This window comes from Heloderma suspectum, chromosome 2 (genome assembly GCF_057233095.1).
Source record: "Heloderma suspectum isolate Gila_16-S chromosome 2, 16-S_ref, whole genome shotgun sequence".
In the NCBI taxonomy this organism is placed as follows: domain Eukaryota; kingdom Metazoa; phylum Chordata; class Lepidosauria; order Squamata; family Helodermatidae; genus Heloderma; species Heloderma suspectum.
This window is the reverse complement of record NC_139459.1, coordinates 175222391-175245201: the sequence shown is the minus strand read 5'-3', so window position 1 is coordinate 175245201 and position 22811 is coordinate 175222391. Positions and strand designations below refer to the sequence as shown.

Here is a 22811-nt window from a genome sequence, read left to right as displayed (position 1 = left end):
GTCCGTCCGCTGCCTCGGTCTGCGGCTGCAAAAGGCGTCCAGCATAGCAGACACCATTTGCGTCCCTGCTTTAGCCGTGATAGGCTACGTAAATCTTTACGCAGCCTATCATGGCTAGAGCAGGGACACAAACGGAATCCACTACGCCAGATGCCATTTGCGGCCGCAGACTGGCAGCAGATGGAAGTCCGGCTGTGGATGGGCCTGACTGGTGGCAATGCGGACTCACCGCGGAGTGGAGCCAGCTGGGGAGGATTCCAGGGGGAGGGATGGATCGCCTCCCCCGCCTCGCGGATGCCCCGGACCGCAAGGGTAAGTTGATTTTGTACACACCTATTGTTCCCCTCCTGGTCAAGGCAGGCTGGGGCTCTCTCCTAGGGCATCTCCGGCCGTTCCTTTTTACCTCCTAGGTGCCTGAACATAATGGCTACCTGTTTTTAATGGCAAGAGCTCCTCACCTTGCAACACAATCAAGAGAGCACAAATAAAATTGTGAAGCCTGTTTTGAAAAACACCTTGGCTTTCTTTGTTTATAGAGATTGAGGGAAAAGCAAAAGTTCCATCTCTTGTTCAGGGGAGGGAAGGTTCTGTGTTCTTGGATCACTTTCAGATTAAATAGTCTCTCCCACTCCCCTCAGATTTAAAGAACACTTTACCTTTCTAGCGATCTTTGCTATGTTATAGCAATATTGCTGGCACACTGGTCAATCGTTAACCCTCTGCATCCTTGGGTTTCGATGGCACAGGGTGTGCTATGCGAGGGGCAGAATGGATAGTTTTTGAGAGATATTAGGAGAAAGAAAAAGCAACAAAACCAGAGGGTGTAGATTTACCTTGTTTGCATTTAATTATTTACTTTCATTTCATTTCTATACTGCCTAATAGCTGAAGCTCTCTGGGCAGTTCGCAACAATTCACCAGATAAAATACAGCAAAAGAATTTATTTTTAATTTTTGTATATTTAAATAGCTAAAAACAATTTCGATAAAATACTAGACCTGTTCAGACAGCTGGCATAAATGCCGCTAAATGCTTGGGGCTAGAGGACAGTCTTAACCTGACACCGAAAAGATGACAGTGCTGGTCCCAGGCAGGCCTCAGTGGGGAGGTCATTCTGTAATTCGGGGGGGGGGGGGCACCACTGAGAAGGCTCTCTCCCTTGTCGCCCCCTTTTGAGCCTCCTTGGAATTGGCACTTGGAGGAAAGCCCCAGATGTTGATCGTAGTGTCTGGGTAGGTGCTCCATCAGGTATTGCAGCCCTGAGTCATGTAAGGCTTTACAGGCTAAAACCAGCACCTTGAATCGGGCTCAGAAACATACAGGCAGCCAGTGCAAGTGGGCCAGAACTGTGGTTATAAGTTCAGACCTTCTGATTTTAGAAGAATAGGAACCCCAAAAGCTCCACTTCAGTTTGTTCGTATTTACTTTGCCACTCACGAAGGGCGTAGGCTAACCCCTCATCTGCAGGCTACTGATTTATGATGGGCAATCACATCAGTCCAGGTGACTACAGTGCAATGTGGCATTCATTGCCTTGCATACTGAGGCGCCTATATGTGGTGATCGGTGTATGTGTCTGGCGAGTGTGTGCGTGCTTGAAGTTTTCTGAGTGGAAGCAATGTGTCCCAGGGCCCCCTGACTACCATCAGGAAAATAACAAATGTGGATAGAGGCAAGGGAACTGGGAATCGGAGGTGATGAAGCTAGCAGAGGGTCAGAGAAGCCTGACGTGGGGCCTGCAAAGTGTTGGCATGGTGGCCTCTGCTCTGAGCTTGGGCACACAAGGTTTAAACCACTGAGCCTAAAACCAATAATCCTTAGCAGTTATGCCATGTTCTCCTACCAAGAGACCTGGGGCCCATCTGCATGGGAGGTTTTCTCTGATGCTGCTGTGGCTTAAAGTCGTTAGGGACACATGATGTTGTTGCCACTCTGCAGCCACCCCAGAGTTTATCTGTGGGGAAGCCGCATTTTTGCAGAGCACTTTTACTCTGTTGTTTTTCTTTAATTTGGCTCCCCTGCGGCTGAGCCGCTGTGTGCCCATCCCTCCACTTTAAATTTGGTATGATCAGGGTATGTCTTTCACCTGGCCATGCCCTCTGTTACGTAGGTAACTAGAGTAACTCACCTGCCTTTCCAGCACTCTTTTGAGCCTTCAGAATCATCCCGCATTTCCTTTTTTTTTTAGCCTCCGGGATGATGAATTTCTCTGATGTTTGCATTACTTTGCTTCTCCGATGTTGTGTGAAATCGCTTCCATAATATTCTGTAAAGTCACTTGTCTGATACATAAGAGCTTTATCTCAGTAGTGATCAGGCAAGGTCTCAGAATCAGGGGAGCCTGCCATTGCAAGCAGGGAGAACGTGCCCAGAGAAGGAGAAAGGGGTGATGGTGATGGTGGAAGCTATAACTCCAGGATAGTTTGCTGGAATGGGGAGAAATTGGGGTGGATGGGAAGGGGGAGCCTTCAGATGCTGCACTGGAGAATCAGGGATTTTGGCTTCTTCAGGCAAAAGTGCACTGGGGAAAAATGGGGTGGGAGCAATAACTCCAAGACAGTTTGCTGGAATGGGGTGAAATTGTGGGAATGGGGTGCTCTCATGGGGAACCTTCAGATGCTGTCCCGGGGGACTGGGGATTTTGGCTTCTTCAGGCAAAAGGTGGGGGGAGCACCATAGGTTCAGTCCCAGAGAGGAGGGAGAGGCTAGGCACAGATAACGAGGAGTGGGTACTATGCCAAGCAAACCCAAAGAAAAGTCTACATACACCAGGTTTCACAGTCAGAACTTTTTGGAATGTTCCTATCTGGTTAAAATACTCCACAAGAAGGAAACTATCATATCAAGTAGAACTGTTCTAAGCTAGCCCGGCCTTTTCTCTCCTACACTAGTGCCACTAGCTAGATAGGATGCCAACTCTTGCGACCTTAGGTGTGTCTCTACCTTGCACTGGTTCAACTAGAACATCTGTGATCTACACAAATGCAAGGAACTAAGAGCTTTTCCACACACAGCTGTTACTCAGCAGTTAATTCACTGTATCTGTTTTCCATTTCATTGCAGAATTGTCATCTGACTGCTACATGAGGAGTGTTTCCTTTCCTGCTTTTCTGCTATGTAACCTCTAGGTGGCACTGTGGTATAGCAAAATAGTGCAAATACACAAGAGGAAATAGTGCTTTCTTTGCTTTCACAATTAAGTGCTGTAATTTCCCTGCTTAAAAAAAAGAGGAAACTTGCCGAAAGCGCTGGTTACACACAGAAATGAAGCTGGAGGATCATGATGTAAACAACTGTGAGAAGGGAATGACGAGCGCATGATAAATGCTTTGTGTAGGAAAGCCCTATGACAGCACCTCCAGGCAAAGCATTAGAGCAAACCTATGACAGAATTGGTACATTGTACAAACTTAGAGATCACTCAGTTTTCTAGGATAGCAACTGAACAAACAGACCAGATGAGGTCTGGGCTGCTTTCCAGTTGTATTCGAGTTGATCACACTGGAAAATCCCACACAACAGTGATAGGAGCTACCCTGACACAGGCTCTCACCACATGTAAAATCGCTTACTAACAAATGTGGGATGCACGGTACTGAAGGAGGCTAGAAGGGAGCACCTGAACAGCTACCAGTGGGACAGGGAGAGGATTACATTGACCTCCCACTAGTTCTAGTATACAATCTTGAAAGGGTGACCCTTATTTAATTGTCAGATCTGGTACTTTCAATAAAAATAATGAGAGGAGTATTTGCTTGATCATGGAGTAGATATGATGGCATTTCTCTGCAAGCCACCCACCACTGAGGAAGACCCGCCCTCCATACTTCATCAGCCCTAAAGAGCACGGGTCCATCTGGGAGCTCCCTTTTGTCCACATCCCATGCAAGACACTGTGCCGTCTTTAACTGCAATCAGCTGTGCCTCTTTGCTTTTAACTATCACGTGAGCTGTGGGTGGTATAAAAGCTTCTTGAGGCACACGCTTGGCTATTCCCCTTTGTTTCCTCAACAAAGACTGGGCCGGTCCTTATGGTGAGTATCTCTATCCAGTGATGGAGCTTTTGCAATTCCCAAGCCTTAAAAATTGTGAACATTTTTGTTGTTCTGTACTGTGTCTTTCGATCCCTTCTCCTCAAATCTACTATCTGCTTTGTAAGGTTGTCGCTCTGCTAGGCCTTTTTGTCCCACCACACCCGCCCTAAAATGTCTCCTTTTGGTGCAATCCATTTCAAGGAGGCCCACAGCAGGATCCTACTTCTCTTTGTTCAGAGAGATGAGTGCTGTGGGACTTGATGTCTTGTAGCTGTGCTTAGAACTGTAGCCTTAATAGGTTCTCCTGGAAACACTGACTGAGCTTACTTGTGCACAGGGATAGATCTACCGATAGACCAGGCATCTCTCTTGCACCTTGTATTTCTAGGGCAATGGTTTTCTTCCTGCTCAAAGTGCAGTTGACTCAGTTTCCCTTCAACACTTGCTAGTAGTGAGATACTCACCAAATGGTGGGCTTGTGAACAGAAGCGCCACCTTCCTTTTCCAGCTGACTCTGCCCCACCTTCTTCCTGGCTGGCTCCTCTTTCTTTTCTGCTGGCTGCCTCCTTCCCCACTTCTTCCTGCTGAGATGTTGTAGCCCATCCCTGCTGCTATCTTTGAGGACTAAGCTAGCTGTGCTGTTAACTGCCTGGATCCTGTTAATGTGCATGTAAAGAGGAGCCGTGCCACTCTGGAGCTGCTATGGGCAATTTCAAGGAAAGCCTCTGTCTACGCTGGGGTGGGTGGGTGAGGCCCTTGCCTTAGAATGCAAATAGCAGCTTCAGGGTGGTGATCTTTAGCAGGAAGAGTGTGTGCAATTCCCTTGTCTGATGCTGTGTGCTCTCACAGCTGCTGTTTACATAAATCATGCATGTTAGCTATATTCATGCATTTAACGTCTGGAAGATATGATAGTGCCTTATACTGAGTCAGGCCTTGGTTTATTGGGGTCAGTATTGTCTATGCTGATTGGCAGTGGTACTCCAGGCTTTCAGGCCAGGGTCTTTCCCAACCCTCCCTGGAGATGTGGGGGACAGTGGAGGCCGGTGGCCCTAATTTCAGTGGGGCTGTGAATCCATTCAGGGTTTCAGACAAAACCAGCCAGAACTTTAAAGAAGCTATCCAAGGTGCTGAAACCATTTTGGGGATAGGGGTCAGCACCTTGCGTAGCTCCTTTAGAGTTCTGGTTGGTTCTGATTGAAACACAGGATGGCTTCATAGCTCCATCAGAATTGGGACCACGAGCCTATACTGGCTGGGGATTGAATCTGGGACCATTTGCATGCAAAGTATGTGCCCTACCACTGAGCTACGTGGCCTGCCCTGTCTCAGCATCACATCTAGTTTGGCCCTACTTTGCAAGTGGTGGAGTCAAAGCCTGGAGTGGAGGCATCCATGCAAAACGAACGGGCAGGGGGTGTTCTCTGCTGTAAACTTTGGTGAATATGTCCCTGTTTCTCCCTTGTAGCAAGGGAGAAAAGGGTTAAAATGCCTGCCTGCTGCAATCTTGATTATCAGCTCCCCCCCCCCCAGTGGATACAATTTGCATTTTTTCAACTTGCATTTTTCCACACCTTACTGATGTGGGGTGGTATCTAAGAGTTTATATCATGAACTATATCTACGTGCACATAGTACCTTTTATTTCATGATCTGTTAGTGAAGGCTAGGGCTCCTGGAGATGCGGGATTGGTCTATTCCTTGCTGCAGCAGTATCCCCAGATGTAGCAACCCAGCCTTTATGGGACTGGTTGCCATTCATGTGAATGTCCTAAAAACACTAGTTCCCCATACTGTTGTCTTGGGAGCAGGAACCTATGAATGTACTTGGCCACCCCTGCCTTGAAGTATCCCTGTCTGATCTTATGGGGGATGTCACTGGCTTAGGAGGACTTGCACATAGATAGTTTTGGAAGGAGGCTTAGCTTGACCTCAGTGCCAGCTCTAGTATTCTGGAGGGACCCTAAGGAACATCTTAAGCTGTTTTGGATGGTGTCAAGCCAGGGTTACCTAGTCTGCTATGACTGACGGTGGCTCTCCAAGGTGCTGAGCAAAGATTTTGTCAGCACCTGCTCCTGATCCCCTCTAACCATGGCTTGAACCTGTGAAATTCTACATGCAAAGCATATGCTTCCTCACAGAGCTATGGCCCCTGAGCACCCTCAGTAGGCCACATCAAGAGTTGGGGTGTGCCAACATTTGCATTTTCCTCATGCACCTTGGGTGTTTCATGCATTGTGTGAGAAGAGGGCCATGAGTCTTCAGCTGTTCTTGGAGTCCCAGCAAATGCCCAGCCCTGCAACCCTCTGTGGCTTGCTCTGTTCCGCTGGATAGGGCTGCAACCCAGCTTGCCTCTTCCGCTTGCTTAAAAAAATCTGAACATTTTAAACTTATTTTTAATTGTAAAATTTCAACAAAGGAAAAAATGTGGCTACATAGATCTCAAAATATCAATTTCAATTCATACATATGGTGTGTGTGCATGTGTGTGTGTATGAAACACAGGTTTCTAAGAACTATATGCAAACTTCGACAAAACCAGATCAAATATCCAAATAAGCATCCTTTTGTAGGTGGCATCTATACATCACCCATTCAAATGTTGAAAGTGTTGTAAGGTCTTCAATCCATTGCATTATAGGAGGTGAGCATTTATCCTTACGATGTTATAATATCAGTCTTTTAGCTGTCAGAAGAGAATCCATTTGCGCTGACCATGCGTTAATTTCCAGGAAGCAGGTAGACAATTTAAAGGAGGATGTACATCAGTATATATTATGGAGTGTTCCAATAAAAAATTTATCCATACAGTGACCTCCTCCCCCAAACGGGTAAGTACTGCATTGCCAAAACATATGGTTAAAAGAAGCATTAGCTGTGTTACACCCCCAACAATTAGCCAACTTAGACAAAGGCTTATTAAAGAGATGCTGTGGCATCCAATAGACACAAAACAAAAGTTTTTGCTGAATAAGATGCAGCCTGAGATCCATGGACACATTAGGTACCGGCATCAAAGTGGCAATCCATTGAACAAATGTAATAAAGACACATCTCTTCCTGTTCCAGCTTCCTGGTGACTGGCCAAGATGCCTACAGACATTTTTAGAATGGTAAGCACAAAGCAATTTGGTTCAAAGGGGGACAGAGGGACTGGATCAGTGTAACTCTGGGGCCAAACTGCATATTGCTTGGAACTATGCAGTTCGATGGCCCTTCTTGTTAGGGATGTCAGAGAATTCCGCCACGGATCTCGGTGAGGCCGAATGCCAGCGCATTCGGCCCCCCGAAAACCATGGCGGAATGGCCTGCCCCCCCCCGCCCCCTGTGGATCCCCCCTGGGATGAGACTCGCCTGGGGCGGATCTTCCGGGCAGTGGCGGCTCCAGCGGTGGCTTCACTGGTGGCGGCGGCGGCGGTGGCCGGTCTTCCGACCGGCTGCCGCTGCCGCCATTTCCAGGCTTGCCTTGTGTAAAAAAAAAAAAAAAAAAAGACGTGAGAGGCTACGTAAATCTTTACGTAGCCTATCACGGCTGGGTGGGTAAAAAAAAAATAAAAATCCGCGTACGCAAATGGCGGCAGCTATGGCCGCTGCCATTTGTGTTCCTTCTTTTTACCGTCTTAATCTACGTAAATATTTACGTAGACTATGACGGCGAAAATAGAGGGGAACGCAAATAGTGTAGCGGGCGCTATTTGCGTCCCCTTTTGATTTACCGTTTTAGCCTACGTAAATCTTTACGTAGATTAAGACGGTAAAAAGAACCGGGGAATCAAACGGGGAATCAAAAAGGGACGCAAATAGCGCCCGCTACGCTATTTGCGTTCCCCTTTATTTTCACCGTCATAGTCTACGTAAATATTTACGTAGATTAAGACAGCCAAAAAGAAGGAACGCAAATGGCGGTGGCCATAGCCGCCGCCATTTGTGTATGCTTTTTTTTTTTTTTACCCAGAGCCCTCCGCGGCCAGAAATCCGGCTGCGGACGGCTCTGGCCTGGCTGGGCCGGCTGCTCCGCAGAGCTGCTGCGGAGCACAGCCGGCTGTTCGAGGATTCCGGGGGGAGGAACAGAGCGCCTCCCCTCCGGCCAGGATTCCGGGGGAGGGATGGAACGCCTCCCCCCCACCATCAACATAATCCGCGAAAGGTAAGTCACTTTCGTACATCCCTACTTCTTGTTCAGTTTGGAAAGCAACTTCTGAACAGGGTAACTGAGAACAGACTTTGGTGATGGCAGGGGTGATGCTTAAACTTTTCCCTGTCTGCCACTTCCCTACATCAAATTGTCCTCTCAAATGTGCGCTTGGTACCTGGTGGGCAACTTTGAAAAGAGAAAGGGCAGGTATTTGGGAGGGACAGAAGTAAGGATCTTCCACTGTGTATCCTTTCTGAGTAGGGGTGTACCAAACCCTGCTTACCTGGTTCCGCAGGTGGGGGGAGGTGATCTGTTCCTCCCCCCGGAATCCTCGATGGGGGGGGAGGCGATCCGTTCCTCCCCCCCGGAATCCGGCCGGGCTGGCTCCGCTCCGTGGCCAGGCCAACCCGCAGTGGGGCCTCCAGCTGCTGCAAGGCTGCTGCGGACGCAAATGGCATTCTGTGTAGGGGACGCCATTTGCGTCCCTACGCCGGCCCATGATAAGCTACGTAAATATTTACGTAGCCTATCATGGCTAAAGCAGGGACGCAAATGGTGTGCCCTATGCCATTTGCGTTCCCGCTTTAGCCGTGATAGGCTACGTAAATATTTACGTAGCCTATCACGGCAAAAAAAAAAGGGAACGCAAATGGCGGCGGCTACGGTGGCTGCCATTTGCGTTCCCTTTTTTTGCCGTGATAGGCTATGTAAATATTTACGTAGCCTATCATAGCCTCCGCAGGGACACAAATGGCATCCCTGCATTAGCTGTGATAGGCTACGTAAGCATTTACGTAGCCTATCACGGCCATTCGAAAGACACGAATGGCGGCTGCAGACGCTGCTGCCACTCGAGGAGCACTGGAACGGCCGACCAAGGTAGGCTCCGTTCCAGGCGCATTTCACAGGGTGGGGGGGTGGGGGGCTTCGTTCCGCCACAGATTTTGGGGGGCTGAATGCACTGGCATTCAGCCTTACCGAGATCCGTGGCAGAATTCTCCGCCATGCCTCGTTCTGAGTTGCCTCTTTTTCAGTCTACAAAATGGCTGGTGGCTTGAAATGGCACACAGTTCTGTATAACATGATGTCTGGACCCGGGTACCAGAAGCTTCTGAGTATAATTGTGTCATTGGGTGGGGAAGAGAAAGCATTGAACTGTGGCCTGGATAACCAGGGAATTTGGTGGGCACACACATCATAGCACTGGCAACTTTCCTCTTGTCCTTTAACAGTTACCTTGCCTGTCAGTACCACAATTGCAATGATACCTTTGTTGCTTCAGTGCTGGGAAACTTTCTCTTGCCTCCTAACGGACTAAATTATTTCGTTGGCACCAGATTCAGATGCTGGATGCTTGCCCTGGGATATTTTCCATCCTAAGCATGCATACTTGCAAGAAAGTTCTTGTAGAACTTGGGTGAGGTTTACTTTCAACTAAGCAGGCCTAGGATCATGGTATGTTCACTGAATGGATGGACCTCTTGAGGGATTTGGCGATAGTGTCATGGAGGATTTTATTTTATTTATTTACAATATTTATATACCGCTCCACATCAGAAGATTTTGGAGCGGTGAACAAGGTAAAAGAATAAAACACAAAGTTTAAAAAGTTAAAATATTTTTTAAAAAGAGAAATCCCAATAAGGTGGAATTTAATAAACCGCGGCTGGTTGCGCAAGGAAGGCCTCTCGAAATAACATCTTCAGGAGGTGCCAGGAGGAACACAATGTTGGCACCTGCCTGACCTCCAAAGGCAGGGAATTCCACAGGAAAGGGGCCACCACACTGAAGGCTCTTTTCCTGGTGGACTCCAACTGGGCCATGGATGCTCAGAGTACTCTATTTTTGAGTCTCAGCAACTTGTGCCATACTAGGGGTGGGGGGTTTGGGGTGAGGACAGGGCTTCCAGGAAGCTCAACCTGATGAATTCTATAATTTTGCTCAGATGGTATTTCGTCGCAGTGGACACCAGGAATGTATTGTTGTCATTGCTGACAGAAGTCCCTTGATGAGTGGGACTTGCACAAGTGCCGCTATGGCTACTGTCAGACTAGGACTGGGGAGACCCAGGTTGCTGACTGGGGGAACTTGGGCCCATCAATATCTCTCAGCCTACCCTACCTCACAGGGTTGGTGTGAGGATAAAATGGGGAATGAAAGCCACATATGCCTCCATAAGCTTCTTAGAGAAGAGGTGGCACATAAATGTTGGTAGTCATTAAGACTAGGGCTAGTGGGGCCGGACCTTGGATAGGCTGGTGCTGGGGATGACCACACAGGACCTTGAATCATTCCCCTGAAATGAGCTAACATCTACTCCCATTCCAGGTCGCCTTCTCACTAGTCTCCAAAGGCCTGGGCCAGCTTGAAGCCTACACTGGTGTGGAAGAAGGGGTGGCTTTCGAGATGGACAACAGCCTGTTCAGAGACTCGCTGGGCAGTGGCTTCCACTGGACTATCGAGGGCATACCTGCAAAGAGGCAGTCGAGCAAATTCTGGGTCACCCGTCTGCCCTCAGGAAAGGTTATGCTGCAAAACTGGGTGGGCATGTTCCTTGCCCCAGTGAAGGTAGGGATAGACCCAGAATCCTTTCCCATCCAACCGGTTCTGTACTTGCAAGATCTGCCTCTGCATTTTGACGTATTTTTCAGTGACAATTCAATTCAGTAGCTTTCCGGGCCTATAATGGTCTCTTGTTGTCCAGAATCCATAGAGAGTTCAACGGGCTGGAAGCAGCCAAGTTCTTTGCAGATTACACGTGTTGTTTCCGGCCCTTGATTGGAGACCTCCTTCCCCCTACCATTGATATACTGAGTGTGATCCCAGAAGACCTCTCGGGAGTGAGATGCCACTGTCGAGTCTTGAAGAAGGAGGCCTATGTTAACCAGAGTGATGTCCCAGTGCGACACACTTTCATCATGACTTGGGAAACACAGTGCACTGACAGGATTGTCTGGCCTTGTCTGTGGGGGCTTGGTATCCCCTCTTCCTGTAGTTTCACAGTTGAGGATGCAAAACCCACTGTCAAATACACCCGGGACAATGAGGATGCCTCATTGATCAGGCAGATTTCTTTTTTTCCCCCAATAATATTTTTTTTATTTTTTAAAAACAAAACAAAACAACAACATAAACACACAATAAACATACAGTAAAATATCTCTTACGATTATAAGGTATCTACCTTTGGCTCCACCTACACAACAAATGCTCATTATTATTCTCTAATTCTTATCTTGGTTGTATATCATTCATTGAGTTCACAGACATTATATTATTTCTCTCCTAATTTTAACAACAACAAAAGAGTTAACCATCTCAAAGTTCAAAATCTAGATACATAGATATCATTTTTCTCTCTTTTTTGTACAAATTCTATAAAAGGTTTCTAGTCTAACATAAATTTAGTTGTTGATCCTTCTTTAATTATAGTAGTCAGTTTTGCCATCTCTGCCAGCTCCATCATTTTCATAATCCACTCATTCGCAGTTGGTATTGTTTCATTCTTCCACTTTTGTGCATACAATAACCTTGCAGCCGTTGTCATGTAGAGAAAGAGGGTTCCCCCCTTCTCTTTTATGTGTTTATCTATTAGTCCCAATAAAAAAGTTTCTGGCTTTAGTTCTATAGTAGTCTTTGCGCTAAAGACTGTATTGGTTTCCAAAATGTTTTAGCTTTTTAAGTCCACCATAAATGATAAGACGTTCCCTCTTGATCTTCACATTTCCAACATCTTCCAGAAACACCTTTATACATTTTAGACAATTTAAATGGTGACATATACCATCTATACATCATCTTATAAAAATTCTCTTTAAGACTTGTACATAAAGTAAATTTTAAATCTTTTCCCCACATACTTTCCCACTCTTCCATTCATATATTATGACCAACACTTTGTGCCCATTTAATCATACAATCTTTTACTTGTTCATCTTGTCTCATACCTTAACAGTAATTTATACAGTTAAGCAATAACATGTTTGTCATTTTTACACAGTGTTATTTCAAACTCAGATTCTGTTTGTTCAAATCCACCATTTTTCTCATCTATTTAAACCTTTTTTTAATTTGCAAATATGAAAACCACTGACATATATAACCTTCTTCCAATAATCTTTCCCTTGATTTTAACTTATATTCCCCTTGTGACAGTTCCAATAAATCATTATATCTTATCCATTTATGCGTACTATCAAATTCTCTTCTATGCATTGCTTCTTGTGCGGATATCCAATGTGGTATTTTTTTATAGAACCTTAATTTATATTTATTCCAAATTCTTAATACAGCCCTTCTTATATAGTGATTATTAAAATCTACATTCACTTTTGTTTTATCATACCACAAATAACCATGCCACCCGTATCTCAATTCATGTCCTTCTAATTCTAGAAGTCTTCCATTTTTGAACGTCACCCATTCCTTCATCCACATCAAGCAGCAGGCCGAAAAATAGGATTTAAAATCTGGTAATCCCAAACCACCTCTTTCCCTTGCATCTTGTAAAATTTTTATTTTAACTGTTGGGTTTTTTTGCTTGCCATATAAACTTCATTATATCTCTCTGCCACTGCTTGAAAGGTAAATCCGATGTAATAATGGGTATCATTTGAAACAAAAATAACATTCTGGGTAATACATTCATTTTGATCGTTGCAATTCTTCCCAAAAGTGATAGTTGTAATTTTCCCCATTTTAATACGTCTTGTTTAATTTCATTCCACACTTTAACATAGTTATTTTGAAAAAGCATACAATTCATATTTGTCAAGAGGACACCCAAATATTTTACTTTCTTTTCAATTTGGAAGCCAGTCTTATCCATCAACTTTTTTTCCCCTGAACATTCATATTCTTTGTTAAAAAAATTGTTTTCTGTTTATTAACTTTAAACCCTGCCACTACTCCAAATTCTAGTTTTTTCATTAAAATTTCCCCTGTAAGGGTTCTTCCAGCATAAATACCAAGTCATCTGCAAAAGCCCTCAGCTTATATTTCTCCTTTTTAATCTTTACTCCTGTAATTCGATCATCTTGGCTTATATATCTTGGGGGTTGGACTCAATGGTCTTGTAGGCCCCTTCCAACCCTACTATTTTATGATACTATTCTATGAACTCTGTTCAATAATTCTAAAATCAATATAAACAGTAGTGGTGACATTGGGCAACCTTGTCTTGTTCCTCTTTGCATCACACAAGGATTAGTAAATTCCCCATTTATAATTATTTGAGCCTTTTCATCGGTATATACTGATTTCACCGATTTTATAAAATTTCTCCAAAATCCAATTCTTCTGAAGTCTTAATTAAAAATTTCCAGTTGAGATTGTCAAATGCTTTCTCTGCATCTAAAAAGATCAGAGCTGCTTGCTTTTCTGGATGTTTTTCCAAATATTCCACCACATTCAAGACCGTTCTTACATTGCCTTTCATCTGTCTCCTTGGTAAGAATCCCCTTTGATCCTCATGTACAAACTCCTGCAATATTTTCTTGAGCCTTTCTGATCAGGCAGATTTCTGAGAAGGCAATGGCAAAGTGGCGATGCCCCCCAAGACCAAAGCCACAGCCAAACTGTATGTCCATAAGCACAATAGTGCTGTTGTTTCACAGCCATTGTCCAAAACTTGAAACCTAATGGGGATGTGGTGATCTTGCATGAAGGCCAGGGGTGCCTGGAAGGGGCTGGCGTATTGGGACTTCCGGGTTGTGATCACGCTAGAGATTGCATGAGTCATGGACAGCCACGTGAAGCTGTGGGAACTTCTGCTGAGGCGAACTGTGTACCAGCTTGCAAATGACCCACTCCTGGGAAAAAAATTGGATGCCAGAATTCTGCACTGTCCTGATTCTTCTGTTGCTGGAGGACTACATCCCTCCTAGTCAAGGCAGGCTGGGGTTCCCTCCTGGGGCATCGCTGGCAGTCCCTTTTTACCTCCTAGGTGCCTGAACACAATGGCTACCTTTTTATGGTAAGAGTGGAGGACAAAAGCTCCTAATCTTGCAGCTCAGTCACGAGAACGTCAATAAAACTGCATTTTTTAAACAAGCGTCTTGGCTGTCTTTGTGCATGAAGATCCTGGGAAGAGTAGGGGTGCCATTTCAGGGGAGGGGAGGTTCCGTGTTCTTGGATCACTTGAAGATTAAATATGCTTCCCCGCTCTCACATTTAAAGAGCCCTTGCCATGGTTCTCATTGTTATGGAACCACAACGTTGTTGGCACACTGGTGAGCTGTCAATGGCAGAGGCTGTGCTATATGAGAGACAGCATGGATAGGTTATGACAGCCGTCCACAACCACGTGCCCTCCAGTTGTTTTGGACTTCAACTTCCATCAGCCCCAATTAGCATTGCGAAAAGTGAGGAATGCTGGGAGCTGTAGTCCAAAGCATCCAGAGGGCACCAGGTTGGAGAAAGCTTGAGGTTGGCCAATTTGTGTTACTCTGGTGGGTTGCTTTACTAGGTGGTGACTTGAAAGCTGGGGAGACACTGGTGTATATCTGGAGTTCCCAGGCTTTGCGTACTTGCACAGGGGCAGTTCCCAGTAGCACAGGACACAACATGCACGTATGTCATGAACTGAAATTACAGCAAAGGTGGCTAGTTAGCATATTACCACTGGGATCCTTTTGCTCCTGGCTACCACGAGGCCTTTGCCTATGCAGCCTTTTCTGGAACAAAAGACTTTTCGAATAAGGTGTTAAGGCAATGGTCCTCAACCTTTTGGGGCTGGCAGGCACCTTTGGAATTCTGAGAGTGTGTTGTGGGTGCTCTCACAAAATGGCTACTATGGTGGGCATGGCCAGTTATAAAGCACCCATTTTCCAGGAGGCAAGCTGGTAAGTCTAAAAGAAAAATATTTTCCCCAGTAACTGAAGTATAAGGCATAGGTGGGGGCTGAGTTCCAAAACACAAAAGCACTCTTTTGAACTCAAAGTGTTCTGTTCCAACACTCATTTCACAGTGGGGAGAGCTGATCTTTGGGATTCCAGCCACCCTAGTTCATTGCTCTCCTCTGCTTTTCTGTGCTCACCTCTAACAGTTGGTCAGCACTCCGTCACCACCGATCCTTCTCAGTTCTCACTGGACCAGTTTTTTTTGGGGGGGGAGGTCTCCCCATAGGTTCTTTTTCCCCTAAATCCTGGGGTCCTCCAAACCTGTTGATACCCCCCTTTTGCATGTGGGTGGTTTAGGCATTCACAGCTGAAACATCGGAAACAGAGGGACTAATGATACCAGCATTTTTGCACGTCTGGCCGTACTGCATGTAACTCCGGCTGAGCAACAGAAGCAGGATGAGGGGGTAGAATGGATGGTGCCACTTCAGACGGCACATGGAGCTAATAACTTGGAGTGTTCTCCCTCCTCTGGTTAAAATACCCCACAAGCAGGAAACTAAGCATATTAAGGAGAGTTGTTCTAGGCTAGCCCAGTCCTTTCCCTGCTGTACTCACATGACCAAGGGGATAGGAAACATCAGCCAGGGATCCCCAACCTTTTGGGTTTGTGGACACATTTGGAAATGTGAATGTGTTGTGAGCTCTGTCACAAAATAGCTGCCATGGTGGGACCTTTCCTATTCATAAAATGGGTGCCATGGTGTGGGCATCGGCGGTCAGAAAACATTTCCCAGAAATGGGACTAAAAGAACAGTGACTTAGCCAAGTACAAGGCAGAGGTGTGGTCTGACCTCCAAAACATAAAAAAAACACACTCCTTTGAACTCAAATATTGCTACACCTCCCATGGCAGCCATTTTGTGGTGGTGCCCAGGGCAGTTTCTCAAATTGCCAGATGTGCCAAAAAGCTTGCCTACCTCTGATCTAGCAGATCCCACACCACAGGGATATGAACTAAAGTAATGCAGGCTCTCAACAAATATAGAGTCAACTGCTACTGTATGTGGGGTGCACAGAAGCACTGATGACGGGATTAACTGCACAGCTAACATTGGGGCAGAGAGAAGATTACATGGATCACCCTCTTACTAGTTCTAGTAACCAATCCAGGAGGTGTGATCCTTATTTAGTAGTCAGATCAGATACATAAATGAAAATAATGAGGTGAGTGTTTAACTGATCATGGAGCAGATACGATAGCGTTGCACTGCAAACCACCTGCCACTGAGGTAACCCATCCCCTTCCCTTTTTATTTTCTCAGCCCTAAAAGAGAATTTATCCATTTGGAGTTCCCCTTTCATCCCATCAGAGACACGGTGCTGTCTTCAACTACAGTCAGCTGTGCCCTTTTCCTTTTGATTGACACCGGAATTGTGGGAGGCATAAAAGGTCCTGGAGGCTCAAGCCTGGCTATTCCCCTTTCTTTCCTCAACAAGAGTGAGTGGTCAGGCACTGGGCTGATCTTTGTGGTGAGTATTTCTAGGAAATGTGGGAGCCTTTACAACCCCTGAGACTTTTAAGCTATGGAGGGATCTGGCTTTGTTCTTTGGTGTATCTTTGGATAGCTTCTCTTGAAGTCTGCTTTCTGCTTTGTACATTTGTTGGGCTTTTTCTTCCCTAAAATGTGTCCTGTTCAGGTGTAGTCTATTTCAAAGAGGCCTACAGCAAGATCCTTTTTCAGAGGAGTTCAATGGGGCACTTATGAGTGTGCTTAGGACTGTTGCCCACTCATGAACCTGGGATAATTCTACTAATAGACCAGCCACCCACATACATATTTGGGGCGGGGCTTTCTTTCTTTCTTTCCCATCACCTTTCTTCAATTTCTTTGTCTGTGTAGCTCCTCCCTGTTGCTGCCTTTAAGGGCCAAACCAGATGCGATGTTAGTTGCCTGAATTCTGGTAGTGTGCAAGGAGTGCTCTTCAGATAGTGGGAGGGGGAGATTAACTCTTTTCCTTCCTTTTTTGCTAGCCACGAACTTGACCCAAGTGGCCATTCTGGAGCTGCTGTGGGCATCTGAAGGGAAGTCTCCATCTGTGCCAATGGGAGCTTGCCTTGAAATGTACATAGCCGCTTTGGAGGAAGGGGGAGTGAAACTCCCCACTCCCAACACTCTCTGATTCCGCAGCTGTTATTTATACAAGAAAAATTATGTTAACTAACTTAGTTAACATGCATGTGAACTAGATTCATCTGTTTAACATCTGGAACGTATTGCCACTGTCCCATCTAGCTCACATTGGTTCAAATGTAACAACAACCCAGAGTATGGGTTGAGTATTGGATGAATATGGGTTGTTAGTGAATTGTGGGTTTTCATTATGTGTGAGCCCCACACTATGGTTTAAGTATGGATTGTTAACCACGAACAACCCAGGAAGAGAAACCATGGTTTGTTGTTGGGTCGTGAACTCTTGAGTTGCTTGTGGTTAACAACCCATAGTTAAACCACAGTGCAGGGTTTGCATGTAACAACCCATGATTCATCAACAACCCATATTCAGTCCATATTCTGGGTTGTTGTTACATGTGAACCAGGTTACTGATCAGCAGTAGTTCTCCAGGATTTCAGGCAGGAGTCTTTCCCAACCCTCCCTGGAGTTGCTAAGGATTAAATCTGCGACCTTTAGCATACAAAGCATATGCTCTACTACTGAGCTAAGGATCCCCCCTACCATCTCAGCATAACATCTAGTTTGGACCTGCTTTGCAAATGGTGGAGACATGGCCTGGAACTAAGGCAGTCCGTGCAAAAGGGTCAGGGCTTTTCTTTGCTGTAAACCATGGGAAATATGTCTGTTTTTCTTCAGCCCTGCTCTGTCACTTGGGTCTTATTGCAAACAGCAGTAAGTAAACACACTTCATCTGGACAGTTACATTTCATACTAAAAGTAAAGGCTTACAAGATTGCTCCCCTCTGTAACCATCTTTATGGCCTACATCACTTTGGTTACTTTAGCAAATGGAATTCTGGAATAGAAGCTCCTTGGGATGATCAGCCGGGCAGGTTTTGCATTCTTATCTAAAAGTGTTTCTTAGTGAATTGATCCTATTGGTTAGCGCTGCATATACCAACCAGCATTCTCTCAACCTTCTAGACATTGCTTGAATAAAAGGTTTGAGGCAAGTAAGTTAAATCTCATTGTTTACTAGCAAAGGGCCAAACTAGATGTGATGTTAAATGCATACATGCTGTTTTAAGTGCAAATAGCATCTATTAGCTGATGATTATTGGCATTATAGGAGGCAAGTGCGGGGAGTTCAACCCTCCCAATTCCCCCCCCCCAGCAGCTTCTGAAGTGTGAATTATCAGGGCAGCTGCAAGGGATAAAAGGGTTACATGCCTGCCTGCTTTAATTTCGATTTATCAGTTACACCCTGCTTTCCTGGCCACAGTAGGTACAACTTGCATTATTCAAAAAATGCACACTACACATGTGGTGGGAGGTGTAACATATATTGTACTACAATTGTGTGCACACAGTTAGGGATGTATGGATTATGTAAAATCTGTTCCGTCTGCATTTTGTGGATTTTCAAGTGCCTTTTGTTCTGTCATCTGCTCATCGATGGAATTGGATTTTTTTGAGTTCCTGAATTTGCACAAATCTGTTTGTGTGAATTTGCACTTGCAAAAATGCGCAACCCCCTCAGTACTTTAGTCTATGGGGGGAATGCACATTTTTGGCTTTTTTATGCATATTTTTTCTATTAAATTTGCACAAAATTCCAGAAAGCTAGAAAAGCAGTCTGCAAGTCCGCAGAGTCTACCCAAATGGGGAAAACCCGGTCTGAAGGAACATCTGAACATCTGAAGGTGCTTTAGACAGTGTCAGGCCAGGGTTATCTCCTATGGCTGGTGGTGGCTCTTCAACGTGATTGGTAAAAGTATTTTCATTTAGCACTTGCTTCTAATCCCTTCGTTCTGTGGTTTGAACCTGGGATCTTTAGAATGCAAATTATGTGCTGTACCACAGAGCTATGGCACCTCCCCTGTATTTAGTAAGAATGCTATTCTTGGCTTAAGGTGTGCGTGTGTGTGGTGGGGTTGGGAGGTAGCTTGGTCCAAGGGGTCGGACTAGAACTGCTGGTTAGACACCCTTAGTGTGTATTTTCTCATGCTACCTCTCGTCTCAGGTGCTCCATGCATAGTGTGAGAAGGAGTCTGTGAGTCCTTGGCTCCTCTTGGACTCCCAGAAAATTCCCAACCCTGCAGCTCTCAGCGCTTTCCCTGTTCCAATGGATGGGGCTGTGGCTTTTTTCCAGATTAGCAGTCTGTCCAGTTTCTGAAACTCCATTTTGGTGCACAAGTTGCCATTTGGGCACTGCATGCCTTTTCTGCTTGTTTCTAAGGTTCTGAACAATGTAATGGATGAACGTAACACCTCTCTTCCTCTTCCAGCTCACTGGTGACTGGCTGAGAGGCCCACGGAACTTTTTAGAATGGTGAGCATAAAATGATCCGGTTTGATGGGGGGCAGAGGGGCTGGAATTGTGGGGCCAAATTTTGCACTCCTTGGAACTGTATAGTCTGATGGGCCTTCCTGTTTAGCTTGGAAAGCAGTTTCTGGTAGGAGTGACTGAACAGAGAGTCTGGTGGTGGAAAGAGGAGTGCATAACATTTTCCCTGCTGGCCACTTCCCCACATCAAATTATCTCAAACACGCATTTGATTTGAAACCTGGTGGGTGACATGGAGCAGAGAAATGGCAGATTTTTTTTTTGCGGGGGGAGAAGTAGGGATTAGTTGCCCCTTCTTTTCAATCTAAAAAGGGCTTGTGGGCTGATGTTGCAAATACTTGTGTATCATGTAGTCCTGTCCTGAGTGTTGAAGGCATCTTTATTTTTATTTATTTATTTATTTCATTTCTATACTGCTCAATAGCTGAAGTGCTCTGGGCGCTTCACAAATATCTTGGTGCAGTTGTGTTAATAGGCTGATGGTAGGCGGGGAAGAGAAGGCATTGAACTGTGGACTGGATAAGCATGAACCCCACCTATGCCATAGTGCTGCCATCTTTCCTCTTGCCTTTAACAGTTGCCTGTCACTACCCACAATTGCAACGATATCTGTGTAGCTTCAGAGTGCTGGGAAGCTTTCTTTTGCCTTCAAACAGACAGTGGGAGATTCACATGCTGGATGCTTGCCTTGGGATGTTTCCATCCTAAGCATGCATGCTTGGAAGTAAGATCTTTCTGAACTCTGGTAAGGTTTACTTTCAACTAAGCATGCACAAGATCTTTCTGTGTTCACTGAATGTGTGGACGTCTTGAGGGATTTGGCGACAGTCCACAAAGCAGCCCAAACAAAACAAGAAATGTATCCCAACCCTGAACAGTACAACAACTGGGATGGCCTTAACTGATGAAGAATCATGTATACAAGAATATCTGATAGTATAACTTTATCAATGCAAGCTAAAAGCATATATTAAAACAACAGAGGAAGGTACAATATTATTGTGCTGAAATGCCCTACAGTACCAGAAGTCACCAGTACCAAGTAAAAGCAAAACCAAATGCATTTTGACAGAATGTCTTCATCAGTGGTCTAGTACATAAAAATGGTCTAGCATGTAAAAGGTACAAAAGTAAGAAAGCTTTTCTATACAGACACATTTTACAGGCCACATTCCTCACAATCACAATCCAGAAAGGACACTGCAGCATCAAAACCTATGAATATAAGAACCATTTTGTATTTTAAAAGTCTAATTTTTAAAAGTGCTACTTAAAAATGTATTAAAATGTGCAGGTATGTTGCGTTAAAAACTCACCAATTCGTGGACCGTGCCAGACCTGATTCAGCGATGGTGTCATGGAGGATGTGCAGATTGCTCCATTTCTGGGTCTCAGCAACTTGTGTCATACTAGGGGTGGGGAGCAGGGCTTCCAGGAAGAAGGCAGTTTAACCTGATGAATTCTATAATTTTGCTCAGTTGGCATTTCGTTGCAATGGACACCGGGAATTTATTTATTTATTAAATGTATTAATCACCCATCTGTCTGGTCACTCAGCCACTCTGGGTGATGTACAAAGTATATAATAAAACAGTTTAAAACAATAAAATTCTACAGTAAAAACATTTTCTAAAATACCCTAACCCACCCCAAATGCCTGCCTGAGCAACCATGTTTTTAATGCACAGTGGAAGCTCATTAAAGAGGGGGCATGGCAGAGTTCCCTAGGGAGGGAGTTCCACAGAGTGGGGGTCACCACAGAAAAGGCCCTCTCCCTCATCCCCACCAGTCTAGCTGTCCTGGCTGATGGGACAGAGAGAAGGCCATCCGAGGCTGATCTTGTTAAGCGGCCTGTCTGGTGTTGCTGGAGGCGCTCCTTAAGATGTGTTGTTGACAGAAATCCCTTGATGAGTGGGACTTGCACAAGTGCCACTATGGCTACTGTCAGACTAGGACTGGGGAGACCCAGGTTGCTGATTGGGGGAACTTGGGCCCATCAATATCTCTCAGCCTACCCTACCTCACAGGGTTGGTGTGAGGATAAAATGGGGAGTGAAAGCCACGTATGCCTCCTTAAGCTTCTTAGAGAAGAGGTGGCACATAAATGTTGGTAGTCATTAAGACTAGGGCTAGTGGGGCTAGATCTTGGATAGGGTGGTACTGGGGATGACCACACAGGACCTTGAATCATTCCCCTGAAATGAGCTAACATCTACTCCCATTCCAGGTCGCCTTCTCACTAGTCTCCAAAGGCCTGGGCCAGCTTGAAGCCTACACTGGTGTGGAAGAAGGGGTGGCTTTTGAGATGGACAACGGCCTGTTCTGGGACTCGCTGGGCAGTGGCTGCCAATGGACTATCGAGGGCATACCTGCAAAGAGACAGTCAAGCAAATTCTGGGTCACCCGTCTGCCCTCAGGAAAGGTTATGCTGCAAAACTGGGTAGGCATGTTCCTTGCTCCAGTGAAGGTAGGGATAGACCCAGAATCCTTTCCCATCCAACCGGTTCTGTACTCACAAGATCCGTCTCTGCATTTTGATGTATTTTTCAGTGGCAATTCAGTAGCTTTCCGGGCCTATAATGGTCTCTTCTTGTCCAGAATCTATAGAGAGTTCAATGGGCTGGAAGCAGCCAAGTTCTTTGCAGATTACATGTGCTTTTTCCGGCCCTTGATTGGAGACCTCCTTCCCCCTACCATCGACATAATGAGTGTGATCCCAAAAGACCTCTCTGGAGTGAGATGCCACCGCTGTTTCATGAAGAAAGAGACCTACGTCAACCGAAGTGATGTCCCAGTGCGACACACTTTCATCATGACTTGGGAAACGCAGTGCACTGACAGGATTGTCTGGCATCGCCTGTGGGGGCTTGGTATCCCCTCTTCCTGTAGTTTCATAGTTAGGGAGGCGAAACCCACCGTCACATATACCTGGGACAATGAAGATGCCATCTCTGTGCTCAGGCAGATTTCTGAGTGGCAAACAGCAGAGGTGGAGATGCCCCCCAAGACCAGAGCCACAGCCAAACTGTATGTCCATAAGCACAATACTGCTGTTGTGCCTTTCACAGCCGTTGTCCGAAAGATGAAATCAAATGGGGATGTGGTGATGTTGCATGAAGGGGGTGCCTGGAAGGGGCTGGTCTATCAGGACCTCCAGGTTGAGATCACGCTGGAGAGACTGCATGAGTCATGCACAGCCACATGAAGCTGTGGCAACTCCTGGTCTTCCAAGGGGAACTGTGTACCAGATTGGAGATGACCCACTCCTGGGGGAAAA

General features: G+C 45.6%; 1 protein-coding gene and 1 pseudogene across 1 annotated transcript; both read left to right on the top strand.

The window, feature by feature from the left end:
- Positions 1-294: 294 nt before the first annotated feature.
- Positions 295-13905, top strand: LOC146353363 (uncharacterized; annotated as a pseudogene).
- A 548-nt stretch (positions 13906-14453) lies between these two features.
- Positions 14454-22739, top strand: LOC146353362 (uncharacterized). The gene is made up of 3 exons (XM_084829724.1): positions 14454-14532; positions 14637-14740; positions 21762-22739. The coding sequence occupies exons 1-3, from the start codon at positions 14454-14456 to the stop codon at positions 22737-22739; spliced, it is 1161 nt and encodes a 386-aa protein (XP_084685850.1).
- Positions 22740-22811: the final 72 nt, after the last annotated feature.

Bases quoted from the DNA above. Each gene is read 5' to 3' on its own strand.
- LOC146353362 (XM_084829724.1), top strand. From the start codon at position 14,454: ATGACAGCCGTCCACAACCACGTGCCCTCCAGTTGTTTTGGACTTCAA. The intron at 14,533-14,636 runs GTGAGGAATGCT...TTGCTTTACTAG, and splicing joins CCCAATTAGCATTGCGAAAA to GTGGTGACTTGAAAGCTGGG. The intron at 14,741-21,761 runs GTATGTCATGAA...CTCCCATTCCAG, and splicing joins GCACAGGACACAACATGCAC to GTCGCCTTCTCACTAGTCTC.